General features: G+C 45.1%; 1 protein-coding gene and 1 long non-coding RNA gene across 2 annotated transcripts in view; one reads left to right on the top strand and one right to left on the bottom strand.

Annotated features, from left to right (window-relative positions):
• LOC112625440 overlaps nt 1-6,346 on the bottom strand; it is a 94,084-nt gene extending 87,738 nt beyond the window's left edge. The window contains exon 1 of the long non-coding RNA XR_003119592.1: nt 6,253-6,346. This is a non-coding gene — a long non-coding RNA (uncharacterized LOC112625440). The remainder of the gene's footprint in view (nt 1-6,252) is intronic.
• Nucleotides 6,347-12,399: 6,053 nt separating this feature from the next.
• On the top strand, nt 12,400-17,568 carry SHISA3 (shisa family member 3). The gene is made up of 2 exons (XM_025386189.1): nt 12,400-13,409; nt 16,094-17,568. Exons 1-2 carry the CDS (start codon nt 13,133-13,135, stop codon nt 16,531-16,533), a joined length of 717 nt encoding a protein of 238 aa, XP_025241974.1. The 5' UTR covers nt 12,400-13,132; the 3' UTR covers nt 16,534-17,568.
• The last annotated feature ends 4,221 nt before the right edge of the window (nt 17,569-21,789 follow it).

Here is a 21,789-nt window from a genome sequence, read left to right on the forward strand (position 1 = left end):
GAAGGCTCTCACTCAAAATGCCCAGGTCACATATTCATTGTTTAACTCAGATGTATGATGCCATTTCTCCTCTAAGTGCTAGCAAGCTGGGTGTGGTGGCGGAGTTAGTATGTTAGAACTGGCCTTGGTTGCTGCCATTGCTACATTAACTTGCATCATAAATGAGCAAGAAGGACAGATAAATGAAAATACCTAAAGTTTTAAAAGGGATCTAGGACAGGAGTCTGAAAACTGTGGCTTCTGGGCCAAACCCAGCCTGCTACCTGTTTCACATTGCCCACAACTTATGAATGATTTTTACGTTTTTAAGTGGTTGAAAAAAACTTAAAATAAGAATAACATTTTGTGGCTGGGTGTGGTGGCTCACGCCTGTAATCCCAGCAATTTGAGAGGCTGAGGCGAGTGGATCACTTCAGGTCAGGAGTTCAAGACGAGCCTGGCCAATGTGGTGAAACTCTGTATCTACTAAAAATATAAAAAGTCAGCTGGGCATGGTGGCGGGCACCTGTAGTCCCAGCTTCCCAGGAGGCTAAGGCAGGAGAACTGCTTGAGCCCGGGAGGTGGAGGTTGCAGTGAGCCGAGCTTGCAGTGAGCTGAGCTTGCACCACTGCACTCTAGCCTGGGTGACAAAGCAAGACTATGTCTCAAAAAAAAAAAAAAATTGTGACAAGTGAAAATTACATGAAATTCAAGTTTCAGTATCCATAAATAAAGTTTTATTGGAACACAGCCACGTCCATTCACTTATGTATCATCCATGGCTGCTTTCATACCATAACCTCAGAGCCGAGTGATTGTGACAGAGACCGTATGGCTGGCAAGGCCTAAAATATTTGCTCTTCGGCTTTTTACAGAAAACGTTTGCTGACTACTGGTCTAGAAGAATAAATTTTCTTTGCTTTCCTGCTTAGAAATTCCTTTTTTGGACTGAGAAGTAGGGCTATTTCTATGCTTATACAGGCTCATCCACTCTTATAAATAATGGTGAACAACTGTCTTCACATCTCATGGTAGAAATACTAAGTATATTTGTGCATGTGTGTGTTTATGTATACAGGCACTAAGTATTTACAATACCTAAGTGTATTTCAATCTGACCATCACATGTGATGATAATTATTAACATAAATTATTCTTGTGAAAGGATAATGTTTATTAAATTATGTCAAAAATGTTAACAATACAATTTTCATAACCTTCCCCCTATTCAATCAAGGGCATCCACTTGCCTCCAGATGTTTAGAATTTGTTAAAACAGGAAAGAAAGAGGAAGAAAAGGTCAATGCTCACGTTTTGGCTACCAATTTGGAATTTCTTTTTTAAGTTCATAGGGAGACAATGGTCTTGAGACTGTTGAAGATTTTCTCAATTCCTTAAGCTCTCCTTTATGTATTAAGAGCTATGCCTGTTTGACTTTGGTTTATTAAAAGTCATAGGTAGCATGCCTGTAATCCCAGCACTTTGGGAGGTTGAGGTGGGCAGATCACTTGAGGTCAGGAGTTTGAGACCAGCTTGGCCAACATGGTGAAAACCTGTCTCTATTAAAAATACAAAATTAGCCAGGTGTGGTGGCATGCATCTGTAGTCCCAGCTACTCGGGAGGCTGGGGCAGAAGAATCACTTGAACCAGGGAAGCAGAGGTTGCGGTGAGCTGAGATCGTGCCACTGCACTCCAGCCTGAGCTATGGAGACTCCATGTCCAAAAAAAAAAAAAAAAAGTCATAAGAGCTCCGTAAGAACTCAGTAAATGATGTCAGGGAAGTTCCTGATCCATGGGAAGAAAAGGGAAAGTCTGTCCCTGCTGGCCCCAGTGGATTGTGTGGTAAAAGAAGGGGTACAAAGTTAAGAAGCAATTGGCGAGACAAGTGTATTCTGGTTACTTCTTTCCAAGTCCATGTGAGACAGGAGGGTAGCAGAAACTTCATAGTAAGGTCACAAACAGGGTAGAGTTTGCCTCTTTCTCTATTTGGGCTCTTGAGGGAGTCAGCCATGATGTGTGGCCCTGCTTGCTGCGAAGTGGGGAAACCAGTTAAAATGGCAGTGAGAGGTGGCCAAGCGGATAAAGAGATTGAGCTAGCACTTTGGAACCCGTCTAGGTTTATGTGGATTGTGGAGGGATTTGAAGGGTTCCTGAAGCTGTATGGGGAAGCATGGAAGATAGCTGATGTGCTGGCTGGTGGCTTTGCCCTGGTGTATTAAGTACATTTTCATGCTGCTGATAAAGACATGCCTGAGAATGGGAAGAAAAATAGGTTTAATGGACTCACAGTTCCATGTGGCTGGGGAGGCCTCACAATCATGGCAGAAGGTGAAAGGCATGTCTCACTTGGCAGCAGACAAGAGTAAAGCGCTTGTGCAGGGGAACTCCCCTTTATAAAACCATCAGATCTCTCGAGACTTATTCACTATCATGAGAATAGCATGGGAAAGACCCACCCCCATGATTCAATTACCTCCCCCCGGGTCCCCCCTACAACACATGCAAATTGTGGGAGTTACAATTCAAGATGGGATTTGGGTGGGGACACAGCCAAACCATATCACATGGTGAGGGTGATTTACCCTGTGGTCAATGACCAGGGGTCAACTGCTCATTACAAGCTAGACAGGGGTGCAGGGAGGATAGCGATATCCACAGCACCCATGAAAGCCAGAGTAGGGGCAGGCTGGGAAGGGAGGGTCATGGGCCCTTTCCGGACCTAGAAATAAACCAAGTGCTTGCCAGCCACAGACTTCTTCAGTGGATTCCTCCCAGAAACCGGGTCAGACTAGCGCTCCTGCACGGGCAACAGTGAGATCCAGAGAACAGCGAGGGCGGTCAGACTCCCTTGCCTTCTCAGGGTGAGGTAAGCTACTTCTCTCCCCTACCTCTTACACTCAAGAGTGAAGACCAGGGAGCAAAACAGTCCTCATAAAGAGATGAGCTTCAGACTAACTGAATAAATAATCCAGAGAAGCACTCTTAAACTGAAAGAGTCTGATAAACCTTTTTTTTTTTTTTTTTTTTTTTTTTTTGAGACGGAGTCTCGCTCTATTACCAGGCTGGAGTGCAGTGGTGCAATCTCAGCTCACTGCACTCTGCCTCCAGAGTTCAAGCGATTCTCCTACTTCTGTCTCCCGAGTAGCTGGGACTACAGGTGTGCACCACCTCGCCCAGTTGATTTTTGTATTTTTAGTAGAGACAGGGTTTCACCATGTTGGATAGGATGGTCTCAATCGCTTGATATTGTGATATATCCTCCTTGGCCTCCCAAAGTGCTGGGATTACAGGCGTGAGCCACTGTGCCCAGCCTGATAGACTTTTAATTAACTACTTTAATTCCAAGCATGTGTCCCAACCATCTCTCGTATACTTGAATGCCTAGCAAGAAGGGACAAAATATCAGTAGTAGAAAATTTTTTTTTTCTAAAGAACCTATCAATAGTAATATGCTAGATTTTTTGACACTTCTACTCTGTTCAAATTTGTCATGCAGTTTTGTTCTAAGCAGTGACTTTCAAATGTTTTGATCATGTCCCTCAGTAAAAAACATATTTTATATCACTACCAAGAACAAATGTTCATACACATATGCCTGAAATAAAACATCATGAAATCAAATCTACCTTTAATTTGTTTGTGATGTGCTTTCTATTTTCTAGTCTTCTAGGTTTGAAAAAATGCCATTTATGTCCCATTAAATTGATTTCATGACCCATCTGATGTGTTGTGACCTACAGCCTGAAACACACTGCCCCAAAGGCCAAATGAAGTGGATGGAACATCTGTCCCTTCGTGATACAGTTCGGGATGCTGTGCTTTCACATCCTTCTGTTTTCATAGCGTCACTGTCCCAAGAACTACAGGCAGCAGCCATTTATTAAAGCTCTCTCCATGATATTTATCTTAGCAGTCAAGATGCCTTCAGTTATATGTGACCAAAACCCGATTCAAGGCCAGTCGCAATGGCTCACACCTGTAATTCCAGCACTTTGTGAAGCCAAGTGGGAGGATTGCTTGACCCCAGGAGTTTGAGAGCAGCCTGGGCAATATAGTGAGATCATGTCTCTACAAAAAATTTAAAAATTAGCTAGATGTGGTGGCATGTGCCTGTGGTTTCAACTGCTTCAGAGGCTGAGATGGGAGGATCACTTGAGCCTGGGAGGTAGAAGCTGCAGTGAGCCGTGATGGCAAAATTGCACTCTAGCTTGGGTGACCCTGTCTCAAAAAACCAACAAACAAACAAGCAAAAAAAGCCCCCAAAACCCCAATCCAGACTGAATTAAGCTGAAAGTCAGTGTATTGTCTCATGTCATAGGGATGAGCAGCACAGTGCTACCTGCAAGTGCAACCGGGTCCAACATTTTAGGTTTCTCTCTTTTGCTTCTCTTGCCTCTGAGTTGGCCTTATTCTCACTTAGGCCTAGTCTACAAGGCAGGGAGCATGTCTTTGACTCCCCCAAGCACACAGTTCACAATGTAGAAGGAGGAGAAGCCCCACTCAACCCCACTGTCCACATAACACATCTTGTGGACAGATGGGCCCAGAGAGATAAGGAATTCTGATTGCTTCAGCAAGATCTCAGGCCCAACCCTTGGCCAGGAGTGAAGCACTGATTGACAGTCCCTCTAAGCCAACACAGAATGGGAGAAAGTGGGGTACTTTAGAAGAATAAGGCAGAGGAATTATGCTCAGACCAGGAGAAAAAGCAGGCAAGATAGATTGGAAAGATAGGTCCTGTATGGGGGATATAAATAATTCTCTTATCAATAAAGTAACCTAAATTTAGAACCAGACAGTAGGCCAAGCACGGTGGCTCACACCTGTAATCTCAGGACTTTGGAAGGCCAAGGCAGGCAGATCATTTGAACTCAGGAGTTTGAGACCAGCCCGGGAAATGTGGTAAAACCCTGTAGCCACCAAAAATGTAAAAAATTAGCTGGGCTTGGTGTTGCATGCCTGTAGTCGCAGCTACTTGGTAGGCTGAGGTGGGAGGATTGCTTGAGCCCAGGAGGTTGAGGTTGCAGTGAGCCAAGATGGCACCATTGCACTCCAGCCTGGGTGACGGAGTGAGACCCTTTTTAGGATGAGGGGAGGGGTGTAGCATATAAACTAGAGTTACTCAATCTTGGCAGGGTGCAGTGGCTCACTCCTGTAATCCCAGCACTTTGGGAGGCTGAGGTAGGTAGATCACCTGAGGTTGGGAGTTTGAGACCAGCCTGACCAACATGGAGAAAACCTGTCTCTACTAAAAAATACAAAAATTAGCTGGGCATGGTGGTGCATGCCTGTAATCCCAGCTACTTGGGAGGCTGAGGCAGGAGAATCGCTTGAACCTGGGAGGTGGAGGTTGCGGTGAGCTGAGATCACACCATTGCACTCCAGCCTGGGTGACAGAGCAAAGCTCTGTCTAAAAAAAAAAAAAAAGAGTTACTGAATCTCAGTCTTTGACATGCTAAACTGGAATAGCATTGCAGATAGCTACAACTATGGTTGCTACTTCAATTCCAATTCAAGTAGAGAAACCAAGAAAGATGTTAAGAACAAGTTTTCTTTCTGTCTTTGATGACAAAATGTACCTTAAAGAAGTACAAAATGAGGGTGATTACAGAATGAGTGGTTGAACAAAATCAGAAGGTGGACATATGAAGCAGAAAGAATCCTCAAAGTACAATTCTGATGATAGGATGAAGGGCATGCCAGGTGGTAGGTGTTTTGAATCATCATTTGCGAAGATAGCACTATTGACCCATTTGCTGTGGGAGGGCATCACGTTGACTTCATTTGCCATACTGCATGTCTGATTGTATCTATTACATCCAACTTTTCTGTTTGATGTCCTTGAATAACTCACAGCAGGTGTTTGCAAGCCAGAGTCAAGTGCGCATTCTGTACTCCCGATACAGAGGAAACCTAGTGACCCACAGGAACAAAATCAAGACTTTTGTCTTACTGGCCCTTTAAGTTACCAACAGAGCTAAGCAGACCCAGACTACTTGAGAAGGAGAAAAATTAAAATAAAAGATACCTTTGGCAAGCAATTACATAACAGCTTTCAAAAAAAAAAAAGCTGCAAAATTATAAATCATTTCCACATGATTTACAAACTTTAAAGGTGACTTAAAAATTCTCAAAACATTCTGTTATGGCTGGTAAAGGTGAAAAGGGAAGTAAGAAGACAGAAACAAGACAAGAACCCTCTGTGTTTTCTTTCTTCTCCATAAATATCTCCCCCACCAAAAAGCACACACGGCTGCTGAGCAGCAACTTACCATTTTTCCAGGGTCAGTTCACTTTTCGTGCTGCTCTAAACCCTGCTGAAAGCCAGCTCCTCGGGGAGCCCCAGGAATGGGGGCTGGCTTCTCTTCAGTCTGCAAGCACTCAGAAGGAAATGCCCCTTGCTGAGAAAGGGGTGGTGTTAGGGGAGAATCCATCTACTGTCAAGGAAGTTTCAATTAAATATGGATGCCAATTAATTTAATTTATATTTCTGCATGAAAAATGTCATTCTATTATACATGCACTGGAAGGATGCCAGGAGCCCATGTTAATAAATTACATCTCTACTGACATAATATGGAATCATAGACTAATCGGATACTTATTAAATGCCCACCTGTGCTTGGGGCTACACCTTGTAGAAATCCAGCTGAAATAAGGTCTGTCCAGTAAGGACTCTCCTTACACTGTGGTCATCTGACACCCACTCTTATCCTCCTCTTCTCCTAGCTTTGGGCATGTCTCAGGAGAACAACTGTAAAAATGAATAATCAACATTCACTTGCCAGTGGTTATGAATGGGCGTATTTAATGAAGAAGGGAATGAATGAAGGGGAACTGTAAATAATCTATTCAATTTAATCTGGGAACAGGCCTACTCTGGTTAGCAGGAAACCTTCCATGATTATTTGATTGCAGATTCAAATCAGCTGGCGGTGGGTAATAATACTAATACCTACTGGTTATGAAGCGCCAACTCTGTGCCACACTCCATGTTTTATTTTGCGTCCCTGCTACATGTTTTATTTTGAATCCTTACAATAATCTTTCAAGGTAAGGATTACTCCTTCCCACACCCCTCATTTTAGAGACACAAAAGCTGAAGTGTAGTACCCTGAAATGACCTTGCTCAAGGTCATGTGATTAGTAAGAGGCACACTTTCCTGTGCTGGTCGATTTTCTTTGCATCATGCCTCTATTCTCTAGGACAAGTGTCACCACTGTCTCCATGGGGGATGGGCTGGTGACTGCCCTATTCTGGCAGTGCTGACACACTGGACAGTTCTTGATGCACTACAGTTATGATTAAATCACCAGGAGATGACTCTGTAATACCCCCTGCCTGGGAATTTGTCCTGCTCTCCTCTGCTGCAGTTCTGTATAGTCGTGAAACGGATGTCACTCAGTTGCAACAAGTTCTCCAATAGCCACGCATTGTTTCAGCCAGTTAGTTATTCAACATTTACTAAGCACCCGCTATGTGCTAGGTCCTAGGATCCAATAAAGAAAAAGGAGGTCAGACTAATGGGGAAGACAGATGCCCTAACACAAAATTGTAATGTGTGTGGTTTAATACTATGGAATTGCTAAGGAAAAACATTCCTTTTGTTGTTTATTCAATCAATCTCTTATACCCTCTACCACCATTTACAGAGTCTCTATGACATACTGGACAACAGGCCCATTCTCACATTTTCAAGCCAGGGCAGGAAAAGACATGAAAGCCACCAGCCTGAGTCTGTTCCTCTGACTTCCTCTTCTTCCCATACCTGACTTCCTCTTGCACTGCAAGGGGCCTCCCATATATGTGTCTGGGCATCCCAGCCTATGTGTACAAATGTTGAAACACCTCCCGCTAGAACCTCTTAAAATCAGGAAGAGGTTTCTGTGCGGCCTAGAAACAACTTTTGGCCTCTTTGAGTAGGGAGTGCTGGGATCCAGGACCCAGAGTGGTACAAAAAAAGGGAGGGAATGGGCTTTGGGTGGGCACCACCCTCTGGGTCTATTCACTCTTTCGGCTGCAGACAGGGCAGAGGAAGGCCAGAGGGTCTCAGGGTATTGTCCTCAATGCAGCCACTGGGCTGGAAACTCAATAGAAATGCAGAATCACAGGCCCACTGCAGACTTTGTGAGTCAGGTCAGCTTTTTTTTTTTTTTTTTTTTTTGAGATGGACTCTAGCTCTGTCACCCAGGCTGGAGTGCAGTGGCGTGATCTTGGCTCACTGCAACCTCTGCCTCTCTGGTTCGAGCGATTCTCCTGCCTCAGCCTCCCAACTAGCTGGGGTTACAGGCGCACGCCACTACGCCCAGTTAATTTTTGTATTTTTAGTAGAGTCGAGGTTTCACCATGTTAGCCAGGCTAGTCTCGAACTCCTGACCTCAAGCCATCGGCCCGCCTTGGCCTCCCAAAGCGCTGGGATTACAGACGTGAGCCACTGTGCCCGGCCAGGTCTGCATTTTAACAAGATTCCCAGGTATTTCATGGCCTTTGGAAAAACACTGCTGAAAGGGCCCTAGCTTAATCTCCTCTCGGTAAATGAAGAGACTGAGGCTGCCTGAAACACAAGGCAGGAAGAGGGGCCTGGCCTGGGGCTGGGTTGCCCAGCTCTGAAAGTGTCCTTCTGGGCATGTTGCTATTCTCTAGGGTAAACAAGCACCACAACAAATTTCAGAGAAAACACCTTTCTAGTAACTCAGATTGAGAGGAGCCTGGAGTAAGAGATTTACAACAAGCGATCCAAGGAAGAGAATTCCATGAAGTCATGGACAAGGTAATTAAAGGAAAATTAAAGTGTTTTTCTCAGAATTAAAGGAAAGTGATAACAAGTCAGTCCACAAGCGAACTTGAGGGAGGGTTGAGGAACTCTTGGTTTTCATTTTGTTTCTGAGGCCAATGCAAATGAGCTGGAGGAGACTTCCATAATCCAGTGAATTGTCCTTTTTTGTTTTTGCTTTTGTTTTCTGCATTCCTTTAGCCTCCCTCGTTTTTCCTCAGTATATTTTAGTTCCCATACCTTTCTGATCCATGTGGCCCTTCACTCCCCTGCTTTTGGTTTTCTCAAATCGTTCACTCTGCTCCAAAGAATATAAAAAAGATAAGTCAACAGAACAATTTTTTTTTTTTTTTGAGACACGGCCTCATTGTTGATCCAAGCTGGAGTACAGTGCTGCCACCGCTGCTCACTGCAGCTGCCACTTCTTGGGCTCAAGTGAGCCTCCCACCTCAGCTGCCTGAGTAGCTGGGCCTACAGACATGTGCCACCCTGCCCAGCTAATTATATTTTTATTTGTAGAGATAGGGTCTCACCATGTTGCCCAGGCTGGTCTTGAACTCCTGAGCTGAAGCGATCCTCCCTCCTCGCCCTCCCAAAGTGCTGGGATTATAGGCATAAACCACCATGTCTGGTCAGAACAAAGTTTAAAAATATGGTCAGCAAATATTTCCTAAGAATATTAAGTGCACTGACCAGGCACAGTGGCTCAAGCATGTAATCCCAGCATTTTGGGAGGCCGAGGGGGGCGGATGACCCGGGGTCAGGAGATCAAGACCAGCCTGGTCAACATGGTGAAACCCTGTCTCTACTAAAAATACAAAAATTAGCTGGGTATGGTGGTGGGCGCCTGTCGTCCCAGTTACTCGGGAGGCTGAGGCAGGAGAATTGCTTGAACCCGGGAAGTGGAGGTTGCAGTGCACTCCAACCTGGGTGACAGAGCGAGATTCTGTCTCAAAAAAAAAAAAAAAAAAAGAAAGAAAGAAAAAAAGAAGAAAAAAAAAGAGTTGCATGTTGATTTTATAAGTTCCCTTCAGCCAGCTACAGTTATCAACATGTTGCCAGTTGTGTTTCAGTTCTGCCTAGCCCATCTTCTCATCTCTATTGCTCACCTATCTTTTCTTTTTCCTCCTGCCCTCCCTCCTCCCTCTTTTCTTTTCCTTTCTTTCTCCCTTTCTCTTCTCTCTTTCTTTCTTTCTTGCTGGTGTTTATTAAAGCATATTCCAGACATCATGTCATTTAACTCACTTCCTACAGAGTTTCCTTGAGGCAGGGCCACAAGAGAATGTAGGCTGGGGAAACGATCTCTTATGATTATGTTCTTGACCAAAATATGGAATTTGTGTTACTGAGATAAGAAACAATAAAGAATTTCCAAAACCTCTTCATAATATCCCAGATATTGTGGACTTCATTTTCTATCCCTATGTCTTCCCCCTAGAGTCTTTCAGGGGTGTCTATGAGAACTTTTTCATCTTCCTTTACTATTAAACTAGTAACAGAATAACAGAAACTTTGGATGGTAATACATCTAAAAAGAGGCAAATATGCTCTTTCTGTTGGTGAAGAGGATTCCTAGGGCATAAGTTTTGAAGTTAAAATTTGACAATGGAAAGTCTGCAGAGATCTTCTATGACAAGAAACCAAACATATCACTGCCTCCCCACAACCCCTCACCCAGGCAAACTCCTGGAGCTGATTGTTGTAATAGTTTTAAAGGCGCTTAGGACCAGGACCTAGATCTGAAGCATGGTGCACAGTTGTTTACTGTTCACACAAGTCAGATCTATGAAGGATCAAGTAATTTGGAGGTTTGGTTACTTTCCATTAGTAAATATCATCCAACTAAATTTGGGTAAAATGCCCTCTAAATAAGTCAAGTAGACAGGAGCTTTGAATGAGGGAATTAATTATAGCTGGTGTCTTAAGGAAAAGAATCCCACTGTGGCACGGAGAATGTAATTAATAGGAGGTAAGTGCCAACAAATCACTCCTTAAAATATTAATGCTATCAAAGAACAGCTGGATAATGAGAGAAACTTGACCCTTGGGGGACTAGCAAAGGTTGCTGCTGCTGCAGAACTTTATGCAGTTATGACGTAATGAAATTCCTGTAAATTTTAACAAAAACTAATATTAAAAGGTGTGGTTCTGGGAAAGTTATTAGCAGTAAACATGTCATAATTTTTATCATCTTATTATAATCATTATGTCTCATTTTTGCTGTGTTTCTAAGTGACATTTTCCCGTAATTGCTCAGGATATATACACAATTGAAACAACACTCTTAAAAAAACCTAGATTTTAAAAAAAGGTTAAGCCTTTTTTTTGTACATAAAACACCCAATATCTAAGAAATTTCTGCAAAACAATTTCCCACATGCTTAAACTATTTAACGAAACCAAGAAAAAAACTGTTTCATTGTTTGTTATTGAAAGCTCCAACTTAATTTGTTTTTACTTATTAGCTTTGTATTGTCCTAAGAAACATGTAATTCCAAGAGAGCAATAAAGTTAAATATTTACACAGTCCCACTTAACGTGTGAAATGTTGGACATGTATTTTCAACAGCCTCATAACTAAATGCTAATCCCAATACCTAAAATTAGAAATCAGAAGTAATTATTTAATTGGAGTATACTTTAACTTAGATCAAAAAAAAAAAAAAAAAAAAAAAGAAGTCGTTTTAATAGGAGATTTTTTTTTTTAAGTTGCTCTAGAATCGGCTCGGTTCATCAGGAAGCTGCGAACGAGATTAATGCGTTTGACCGCGCACCTTGTGTCGCTGGAGCTGAGAACACTTTGTTCCTTTTGTTTCACTCAACTTGCCGACATCTAACTCAGGGACACGGGTATGCAGCGTGTTTGACAAATAAGCCGAGATACGCCGAACATATTCACACATACCAATAGATAATTGGAAGTTCAGGATGCAGTCAAAATAAACGCTTGCGTTTGACCCAGGTTTCACATAACACCAGTTCCATAAGGCACTTACGCCGCTAACGGAGCAGTGCCCCTGAAAATAGCCCACAGGGGACACATCATTTAAATAAATGTGTTTCTTTCCCTGAACAGAAGTTCAGTTCTGCTCAATTATCATTAATTTTGCTCCTTTATTTCCTTTGCGGGCATGAACGGAGAAGTCGTGCTCTTTGAGGTTTTGCGAGCTGGCCTTGGCTGGCAGAGGTGACCGGCAATCCTTCACACTGCGGAAAAAGTGCGAGTGTGTGTGTGTACTTGTGAAAACGTGTCGTTCCTCCCAGAAAAAGTGGAAACGTAGGTGGACAGCTCAGTGCGCATGTTGGCGACACCTAAAAACCATGTTCTCGGTCCTGAACCTATAGAAGCGGTATCCCAGGAACGAGTCTGAGTCTGTGCGACAGGGCACAGATGATTCGACAAACTTCAATGACTGCGCCGCATTCGTGCATTAACTCCTTTGAAAAGTAAATCCAGCGTCTCCACTCGCGGGCCCACGTGCGTGGATAAACGCGGGAATTCGGCTGCCCTGAACGTCACTCTGCAGACATTTCCGGGCTGTGAGAGAGTTGGGGTGTGCGGCGGGGGAGGGGAGGGTCTGATAGCTTCAGGTTGAGAGTCAAGTCCTGGGGGAGCGGCATGGGCGGGGGTGGCGGGGGAGAGGCGGAGGATGGAGCGCGAACCAGAAAGCGCATAGGACCCTCGGCCCGCGCCGCACCCGCTGTGATTAGCTCCAGCGGCGCGACCCGGGAAGGCGGACTCTTTCTTAACCCTGGTTGTCTCCTCCTCCCTCTTCCATTTTAAAGGACGCCTTGCGGGCAGAGCTGTCAGCAATCCCGCTGCCATTTGTACTTGGCCGCGGCGGAGCTGACTCCTGCTCCTGTGACAGATAGGGGCGGGGGCTGAGCGGCCGCCTGTCCGGGGTACTCGCACGTGGGGAACAAATTCTTTTCTTCCGGCTCCTCTCGGGACCCGACGATCGCCACAAGTTGGGACTCTGTGCGGCGCTGGAGTTGGCAGCCCCGGGCGCGATGGCTCCCTTGAGGAATGGGGAGGGAGGTGGCCCGGGGGTTGGCGCGCCTCTCGCGCGGGGAGCGCTTTGAGCCGGGTAAAGGGCGGCAGCGACAGCCCCAGCAACTGCCTCTGCCGGCGCCTCCCGCGGGCCCTCGCCAACTCGCCCCGCGCACCATGCTGACTCCCGGCCTGCGGAACTCGTAGTGCAGCCCCTGTCGCCTCCCCGGTCCCTGCTATCCCACGCAGGACTGGCTTCGGCCGCTGGGGCCAGCCGCTTGCGACGTGTCCCTGGGGAGGCGGAATCCCTGTGCGCCCTGAGCCGGGGCTCAGCCCTTCGCTTTCCAGCTGCGTCCTGCTCCGGGCCGCCCAGGGAGCCTAGTGGCGATGGGGGCACTGCTGGCGGTTTGCCTTCTCCTTGGCTGGCTGCGCTGGGGCCCGGCGGGCGCCCAGCAGTCCGGAGAGTACTGCCACGGCTGGGTGGACGTGCAGGGCAACTACCACGAGGGCTTCCAGTGCCCAGAGGACTTCGACACGCTAGACGCTACCATCTGCTGCGGCTCCTGCGCGCTCCGCTACTGTTGCGCGGCGGCCGACGCCCGGCTGGAGCAAGGCGGCTGCACCAACGACCGCGGCGAGCTGGAGCACCCAGGCATCACCGCGCGTAAGTGCGGGGCCCTTGGGGACAGATCCCCGCCTGCCTAACGGCGGCGGCTGCACGTGTGCGCGGGAGGACGCACAGACCCAGGAAGGTCTGTGCGCCTTCCCGGGTCTGTGCGCCAAGGGGACGCGGCCGGGTGGGGGGAATCAAGGGATGAGTGGGTGGTCGTGTTTCAGATCATGGTCCTCTATTTATTTGCAGTCCCGCTTCCCGCCACTTGCGGTCTCTGCGGGTCGGCCCAAGGGAAAGTTTGCCAGGAACAGTGAGGAGCGCGGGGCTTGTGCCTGGTGGCCCGGGGAAAGACAGCTGGAGCTCCCGGGAGAAGGGTCGTGCGGGTTAAGCCAGGGTAGACTTGGGTTTTGGTGTGTGGGGGGGTGGGGGGGGAGCGAGGGTGTCCCATTGCGCGCCCTTGTCACTTCGGGAGCTTCGGGAAGTGCCGAATGCAGGGAATCGCGACTCTTGTCGCGCGCTCAGTTGCAGGCCTTCAGGGCTAAGAAACTACAGTCACTTTTTTTTTTTTTGTCCTATGATAGCGTTTCTAAGCCGCGGCCCCGTTCCGCAGACTTCCTTTCAATTCTCTGCATCGAATTACCCTCTCCGGCCCACCCCCTATTGTCACGCCTTTCAGAAATGCCCAGGTCTTCGAGGTGGAGATTTAGAAACAAGGGTCGAAGGTGCTTCCCCGCCCCCTATTCTCACGTCGGAAAACACGGGTCAAATTTCCGCTCACTTCAGAGCGGAATAAATCACGACCGCAGCAAAGAAAATTTACACCTTGAAAAAAAGTTTTCCACCTGAATCGGAACATCAGGGAAACGCTTTAGAGCTTGAGGCGAGGGTTTTATGGCGGGGGAAACCGGAGAAGCGGGCGGAGCTGAGAGCAGGTGACACCCCAGGACTCCAGAGAGCCCAGGTCTGGAGCCGGCAAGAGAAGGTTGCCGGGAAAGGGAGGAGACGCTGGAGAGATCATTAAAGGTTCTCCAACGACCCCTCCCTGCAAACTGATAACCCAGAGGACAGGGGAGTCTGCCCTCTATTAGTGCTCCACTAGAGGGTGAATGTTGGGGGTCAACATTTCCAAGCTAGAGGATTTGGGAAGTAGTTTCTGGAGAAAAGATGCTCAATGGAAAGTAGAGAAATCTAGGCCGTTCTGGCCTGTGAGAAAAATACAGACTCTTCCCCACGGCTTCACTCACTCACCCTGGGGGACCCAGCTGCCCTCTGGGAGTAAGGGCAATTGCCCAGTCTGCAGCTGGGGCTCCCTCTGCGCTCCCTGTTCGGCTCGGTTGCCAGAGGACAGCAGAAGGGACAGGCAGTCTCCACACTCACTGAGCCTGGGATCAGGCAAACCCTGATGGACCTTGGCTCTATCACCTGCCGGCACTGTAACTTAGGCAAGTTAGTTAACTGCTCTGGATACCTCTTCTCAGTTCTAAAGTGGGCATACTGCTCTCAAAGGAGTTAAGTTGTTGGTGACCTGAGAGTGTATGAATGCTGAAGCGCAGGGCTAAGTAAATGGTAGTTACTCACTTTGCCTTTTCTTGCACACTGGTGCTAGTAAACAGGGGAGAATGGGAGGGACACAGAAGAGCTTATGCCTAGGAACCCACAAATAGTTGACAGTTACCTGTCCTCACTGGCTCTGTCTGTGGGAATGCACAAACTTCTCTGATCTATTTCCACATCTGGAAAATGGAGCTTATCGTGTCCATCTCCCAGGGTCTCCATGAGACTTTAACCGGATAATGAATAAGAAAGAGCCAGGCACACAGTAGGGACTTAATCAATGCAGGTTTTCTTTCTTCTACCTGTAAGCTGGAGGCTGTGTCCTAGCACGGCTCTATCAGGGGAGATACCTGGAGAATTGCCCTAGGGGATGCCTCTGGGCTTGGAAATTTTATGTCTGCCTTGTAGAGGGAGAAGGAAATTGGAGTTTGCTCTGTTTGAGGGATGATTTTATAGAAAGTCTGGGCCGTGGACACCGAGAATTGCCTCGTGATCTATCTAAAGTTCAGTCTGACTTCCCAGACTTGGATGGGAATTGAGAGGCATGGCAGCTGGAGTGGGTATTCCAAATCTTTCCTGGAAAGAAGCAGCCAGAGCTGGCAATTTGTGGTATGGTAGGAGACACAGTAGATTGGGCCCTCTGTGAATTTCTTTATACTGTTCTTTCTGGAGTCTCACAAAATCCAGGGTCTGTGTGTAGAGGGGAATCTCATTTAATAGGCCTGGCTCTCTTTGCTTACACTGGAGATTCTTGGATGGGAGATGGATTGCCAGCCTAGGAGAGGGGTCAAATCTCTTATTGCCTCACTGTGATCCAACTACTAAAACCTGCATTTAAACCCATAATTATTGTAACCCCTAAAATTCACCCTTTCCCTCCAGTGCCTGAACAGAACAGATTCCATTTTTTTTTCTAACTTCCAGATGTGCAATATGATGGTTAATTGCTAACAGAGGCTATGGTATCTGTTGCTTCCTCCCTGCTAGGAGTAGCGAGAATATTACATCATCACAGTTTGCATTGCATTTTGCAGGTTACCATTAACAAGCTCTGAAAAACTGAGCTGACAACCGTGATAATACTGAGTCTGCCACCTCTCAACCCTCAGCTGCCCAAGCAGAGCTCAGAGTCTAGGAGATCCTCATCCAAGCATCTGTTTATGTCTGTTTTTGCCTTTTAGAGCCTGTCTACGTCCCCTTTCTCATCGTCGGCTCCATCTTCATTGCGTTCATCATCCTGGGCTCTGTAGTGGCTATTTATTGTTGCACCTGTTTGAGACCCAAGGAGCCCTCGCAGCAGCCAATCCGCTTCTCACTCCGCAGCTATCAGACAGAGACCTTACCCATGATCCTGACCTCCACCAGCCCCAGGGCACCCTCCCGGCAGTCCAGCACAGCCACGAGCTCCAGCTCCACAGGCGGCTCCATCCGCAGGTTCTCCTTTGCCAGGGCTGAGCCAAGCTGCCTGGTGCCCTCGCCGCCCCCGCCATACACCACAAGCCACTCAATCCACCTGGCTCAGCCATCTGGTTTCCTGGTGTCACCCCAGTATTTCGCTTACCCCCTCCAGCAGGAGCCCCCCCTGCCTGGGAAGAGCTGTCCAGACTTCAGTTCCAGTTGACACGCCCAGGCCATGAATCCACAAGTCAGTCAAATGGCAGACAGGTGGAGCCCTGCTGCCATTGCCACATGCAATTCTGAGAAAATTTCCCTTGTAACTGATCAGTGTCATGGAGGAGCATGCTCGGAAAACACAGCACCTTCTAATTTGAGAGTTCCTGGCTCCAATCACAGAATGGCTAAAGCAGAGAACTGTTTTCTGGTTTTGCAAACATGTGATCATTACATTTCAATTTATGCTACTTTTATTCAAAACATGCAGCAGTTTGACTTTAAAGTTGCAAATTGGCTGAAAATGTTTTACTGGACATTCAGCTGTGCTGCTTAGAAAAGGGCCACATGTTTCTTTTTCATATAAATTGTTTATTGAGTTATGATAGAAATATATTCATAAATAAGCAAAGAAAAATACCTAATTATAATTATCGAAGGTTCGCTTAAAAAATTAACTATTAGGTAAACTTAAGGGGGCAGTGAACAATCTGTTTATGATTTCGGGAGTAACCTAACCATGAATAATATTAGCATAATGAGAACATTTACTTTTTAAATAAATAACTAGATTTTGTTTAAAATAAGAGGTTTTTTCCAGAATACAAGGTTTCAATAACTGCATGAGGAGTTTAAAGTTTTAAATATATACTCAGACATTCGTTGTAACACAGAGTCTGTGTAAGATCATTTCCCCACCGCTGGAGGGAGTATTTATTGCAGACATTTTGTTCAGCAACATTTAGTGTTTCTGTGAAAGTTGGACAGTTGGGGCTTAACACATTTATTTGTAAAATGAGATATGTACAAATGTAAATATTTGTAATTTAATGTATTTACCACATTGACTGTACTAATTATTTAGTAGTCATACTGTAATTTTTATGTTAATAATTGTGGAGTTCAAAGTCTAGCTATTGGTATAATCATCTAATATTATATATATCTCCAGTGCCACTGAATTTTATGTCTGATGACTCTATATTTGGGCATATATCTTGTTGGATTAGAATAAATAAAATACTTTATGTTTTCATGAACTCTATTGAAATTTTAAAGTGATTCGTTTTATCTCTTTAGCAATGTTTTTGCTAGTCAATGAAATGAAATGTCTTTAACACATACTTCATATTTTAAATAAAAAAAATTCCGTATCAGGGCTCGTGAAAGCAGCAAAGGAAGTGAATTTTTATGGAGGTCTCAGTCTCCAGCCCTCCGATGGGTTATTTGGCCTGTGGAGAATTCATCATTGGGACGTTCCTCATAAGAATCTGGATTTCTGGCTTCTCGTGACATACAGGACGTGGCACTAGAGGTTCTGCACTGCCTTGGGGTCAGGTCAATCCTCTTCAGACAGGACACCTGCCATTTGCCAGCCTCCTGCCTGGTCTCCCCACCTGGCCCATCTATTTCTGCTATGTTACCTACCTGGCCCCTGCAGGTGTGATTTGAAAGCCCAGATTTATAGGAATTCATACTATCGTATGTCACTCTCAATTTTCAAACACAACTAGTTAGAGGCAGAATTCTGTCCTAAGACAATTGTTTGGCCTTGTCTCTTCGTCTTCTAGTTAAGGAAACAAGTTCAAAGACATTATGCGTCTGCTCAGTCTAAAGGCAGAGGGGCTCTGACTTCTAGTCTCCTGCTTTATCCTGTATCTAAAAGCTGTCTGACTTCCAGGTTTCCCAAATTGTTCAAAATAATCAAGGAAAGAAACAGCTGCATGTAAAAGGATGAACATTTATACACATGTTCTTGGGTGCAATCCTACACTATTAGACTAGTTTTATTTATGTTTGTGGTATATTGGTCCTTTTAATGGTTTTAAGGTAACCTTATTAAAGCTCTTCTTATGAGCCAAGCATTAAGTATTAACATGTATTAACTTATTTTATGCTCTCAACAAGCCCAACAGAAAAGTATTACAATTCCTATTTTAAAGATTTGAAAGCTGAGGCACAAAGGAATGAAGTAACTTGCCCAAGGCCCTGCAGCTAGTCTGTACTGGAGTTGATATGCATAAACACACAGACCCAAACAGCAAGGGAACACCTGCTTTGAGATTTTCATGGTTCTGTGTACAAAATTCATCAGAGATTTTAAGAGAATAAGCCTAAGCTTCAAACGCAGTGATTCTCAGCCCCGTTGGACCCCAAAATGAGCTCTCCTTACAACAAATATTTTGTGACATCCCTTTATCAGTCCTAAAATGAAATTTATAGATAACTCACTACACACATAGTTTTTAAAAATCAATACAATGCCCCAAAGGTAAATAGAAGAAAGAAAGGGAAGTAACTTATTTCTAAATGTAAAGGCTTGGGCAGACTTAAAAAAGACACAGATGCTAACCCCTTACTAAAAATTACCATGGTGTGACAGCTTCAAATCCAGACGGATGCAGTTGGTCATTCTGGCAACTCAAATAAACACAATTGCATTGATACCATTAATGTGATTTTTCCCAGCAAAGTTTGATCATCCTTTGATTTGCACAGTGCCTGTGTATCTGAAGAATTCAATGTATACTAGGGTAGTGCAAAAAATATAGGTAAAATGGTATTACATTTTTTTTCACCAGTAGGAATGGTGGACGTTCCAAAGTCATGTCGATGGACATCAAGTCTTTGTTGTGCAGGCTGCTCCATGCATTGTAGGATCTTTGTTACCACTGAGTCCCCCTCAGTGAATGCCAGTAGCACATCCACCTCCGCCCCAACACTCTGATGCTAAAGATTCCCCCATGCAATTCCACCATGTGCCCTCGAGGGTGGAACTGTCCCCACTGAATACCATCTAGTTGTCAGATTTCTCTAGTAGCTGTACTTTTATTTGTCATCCCTTTGGAGAACAGTTTATGTCCATTAGACAAGTTAACGCTAAGGAATTCATAGAGAGTTCACATCTGCAAATTTCCCTTCCTGAGCAGGATGCCCCAGTCAATTTAACTGGCCATAAATTGTTTAAAATTAGAGAGATATTGTGTACCTCATTGCAATATGGCATTCGGTGATACTAGATCAAATCATATCCCCAAGTAATTGGTGATATACAGTACATGCCTTTGACCTTCTCCCTGGAAGCTATATAGGTGATATGATTATTCACAATGTTAGGTAAAAAGCCTATCCTGTGGCAGATTTCTAGATATTGTCCCATTCAACAGTTCTTTGCTGAACACCACTTATGGGTTAGGTGCTGGGTGAGATGAATAAAAGATCATTAAAATGCACTTCCAACTCAAGGAGCCACTACCTATTACAGGCTCCGGCATGATGACAAAGACAAATACTTGTGATAAAATGTCATAGATGCTTTATAAAAGAAGCACCATATCTTTTTCTGCTCTCTGTGGTAACCGCGATTACAGGGGAGTGCAGGATACCCTGGTAGCACTTACAAAGGACACTGTTCATCCTGGAGATGTTGACATTGGACCTGAGCCTTGAGAGACACATAGGATTTGAATGAAGAAGACAGGGCAGAGGAAGAAAGAGAGGGGGGCTGGAAATAAGGGAAAAATATATCAGGCAGAGTAAAGAATTCATAGACAGACACAGAAGCACCCACCCATGAGCCTGAAAGAACAAGGAACATTTAAGAACCCAGAAGAAGACTGGGTGCTCACGCCTGTAATCCCAGCACTTTGGGAGGCCGAGGTGGGTGGATCACGAGGTCAGGAGATCGAGACCATCCTGGCCAACATGGTGAAACCCTGTCTCTACTAAAATACCAAAAATTAGCCAGGCGTGGTGGTGGGCACCTGTAGTCCCAGCTACTCAGGAGGCTGAGGCAGGAGAATTGCTTGAATCCAGGAGGCAGAGGTTGCAGTGAGCTAAGATTGCACTACTGCACTCCAGCCTGGCAACAGAGCAAGACTCCGTCTCAAAACCAGAAACAAACAAACAAAACAAGAATTCAGAAGAAGAGTGAGGTTGGAGAGAGAAGCAGGGGCAGATTGGAGATCTTGAACACCACGGCATTTGAACAGATGTCAAATGCAAAAGGGAGTCTGGAAGGATTTCACAGGGGAGGGGAATGGGATCATATCTTCGTTTTAGAAAGATTAGGCTGCCAAGGTCAAATAAAATCACTTGGAATTTCCAAGGAGCTGTTCCTCACAATCTGCTAAACCACCAAATACAGGGGAAACTTGTCTGCTTTTGTTACTTTCAGAAAGAATTTGAATCCAACATCCTCATACCATGATTATTGTGAAAAATAGAAGTTCTGCATTTTGAAAGGTTGTTATGCCAATAATGGATAACATTTATTAAGCACCATGTGTCCCAAGTGCTTTATGAATTGTATCACTGAATCTTCACAGCCCTGAAGAGGGGATTAGCATCACGCCTATCATGCAGATGAAGAAATCAAGGTGAGAAGTTTAAACATTGTGCACAAGGACGAACGATACCATAGGGGACAGATTTGAACCAGGAGGTCTACTTTGAAATTCTATGTTCTGTGTGACATTAGCCCTAGGAGGTCTAATTTTGTCAGGAAAACAAAAATATCCAATGTACTTTTCAGAAAATCTATCGGGGAAAAAGTGATTAATTGTATCATATTATACACATCCTATTGATATCAGGGGATTGTAATAGTCAAGGAGAGCTTATGCTGCATTATGAGAATGTGGCATAAAATGAAGCATGAATAAAAACACTAGATGATAAACATTTCTCCCTTTACACATGAGAAATGGGATTCCAGAGGGTGACTGAGCATGGATTTTGAAGCTGTAATGCTTGGGTTTTCTGGCTGTGTCACTTAAAAGTGGAGTGACTTTGGGCCACTTAAGTTCACTGTGTCTCAGTTTTCTCATTTGTAAAATAGAGACATTAGTACTACCTTTTTGCTTATGGTTGCCTTGAGAAGTAAGAAGTTACAGACACTGTCTCTTGTCACTTGCATTCTAGTGGGCAGAAAGCTGTGTAGTAAGGATAAATAACAGAAAGCAGATGAAATACTTTAGAATAAAAATGAAAGGCTAAGTACTGTGGGAGGGCAGACATCACTGTTGATTAGGGGTAGGGAACAGAGAAAATGGTCCTACTGTTTGATCGAGTAAGTCCTTGATTCATGGGCCCCTTTGGTACTTGACCAACTTCCTGCTATTGTCTGGAGTTGGGCATCCTCTCATCCTGTTGGCTACTCACGGTCCGTACATTTCTTTCATCATCTGCTTTAGACAGCACATTTGTACCCAGGTGTGGTGGCAGCTGCCTGTAATCCCAGCTACTTGGGAGGCTGAGGCAGGGG

The sequence above is a fragment of the Theropithecus gelada genome, chromosome 5 (assembly GCF_003255815.1).
Source record: "Theropithecus gelada isolate Dixy chromosome 5, Tgel_1.0, whole genome shotgun sequence".
NCBI classification, from domain to species: Eukaryota; Metazoa; Chordata; class Mammalia; order Primates; family Cercopithecidae; genus Theropithecus; species Theropithecus gelada.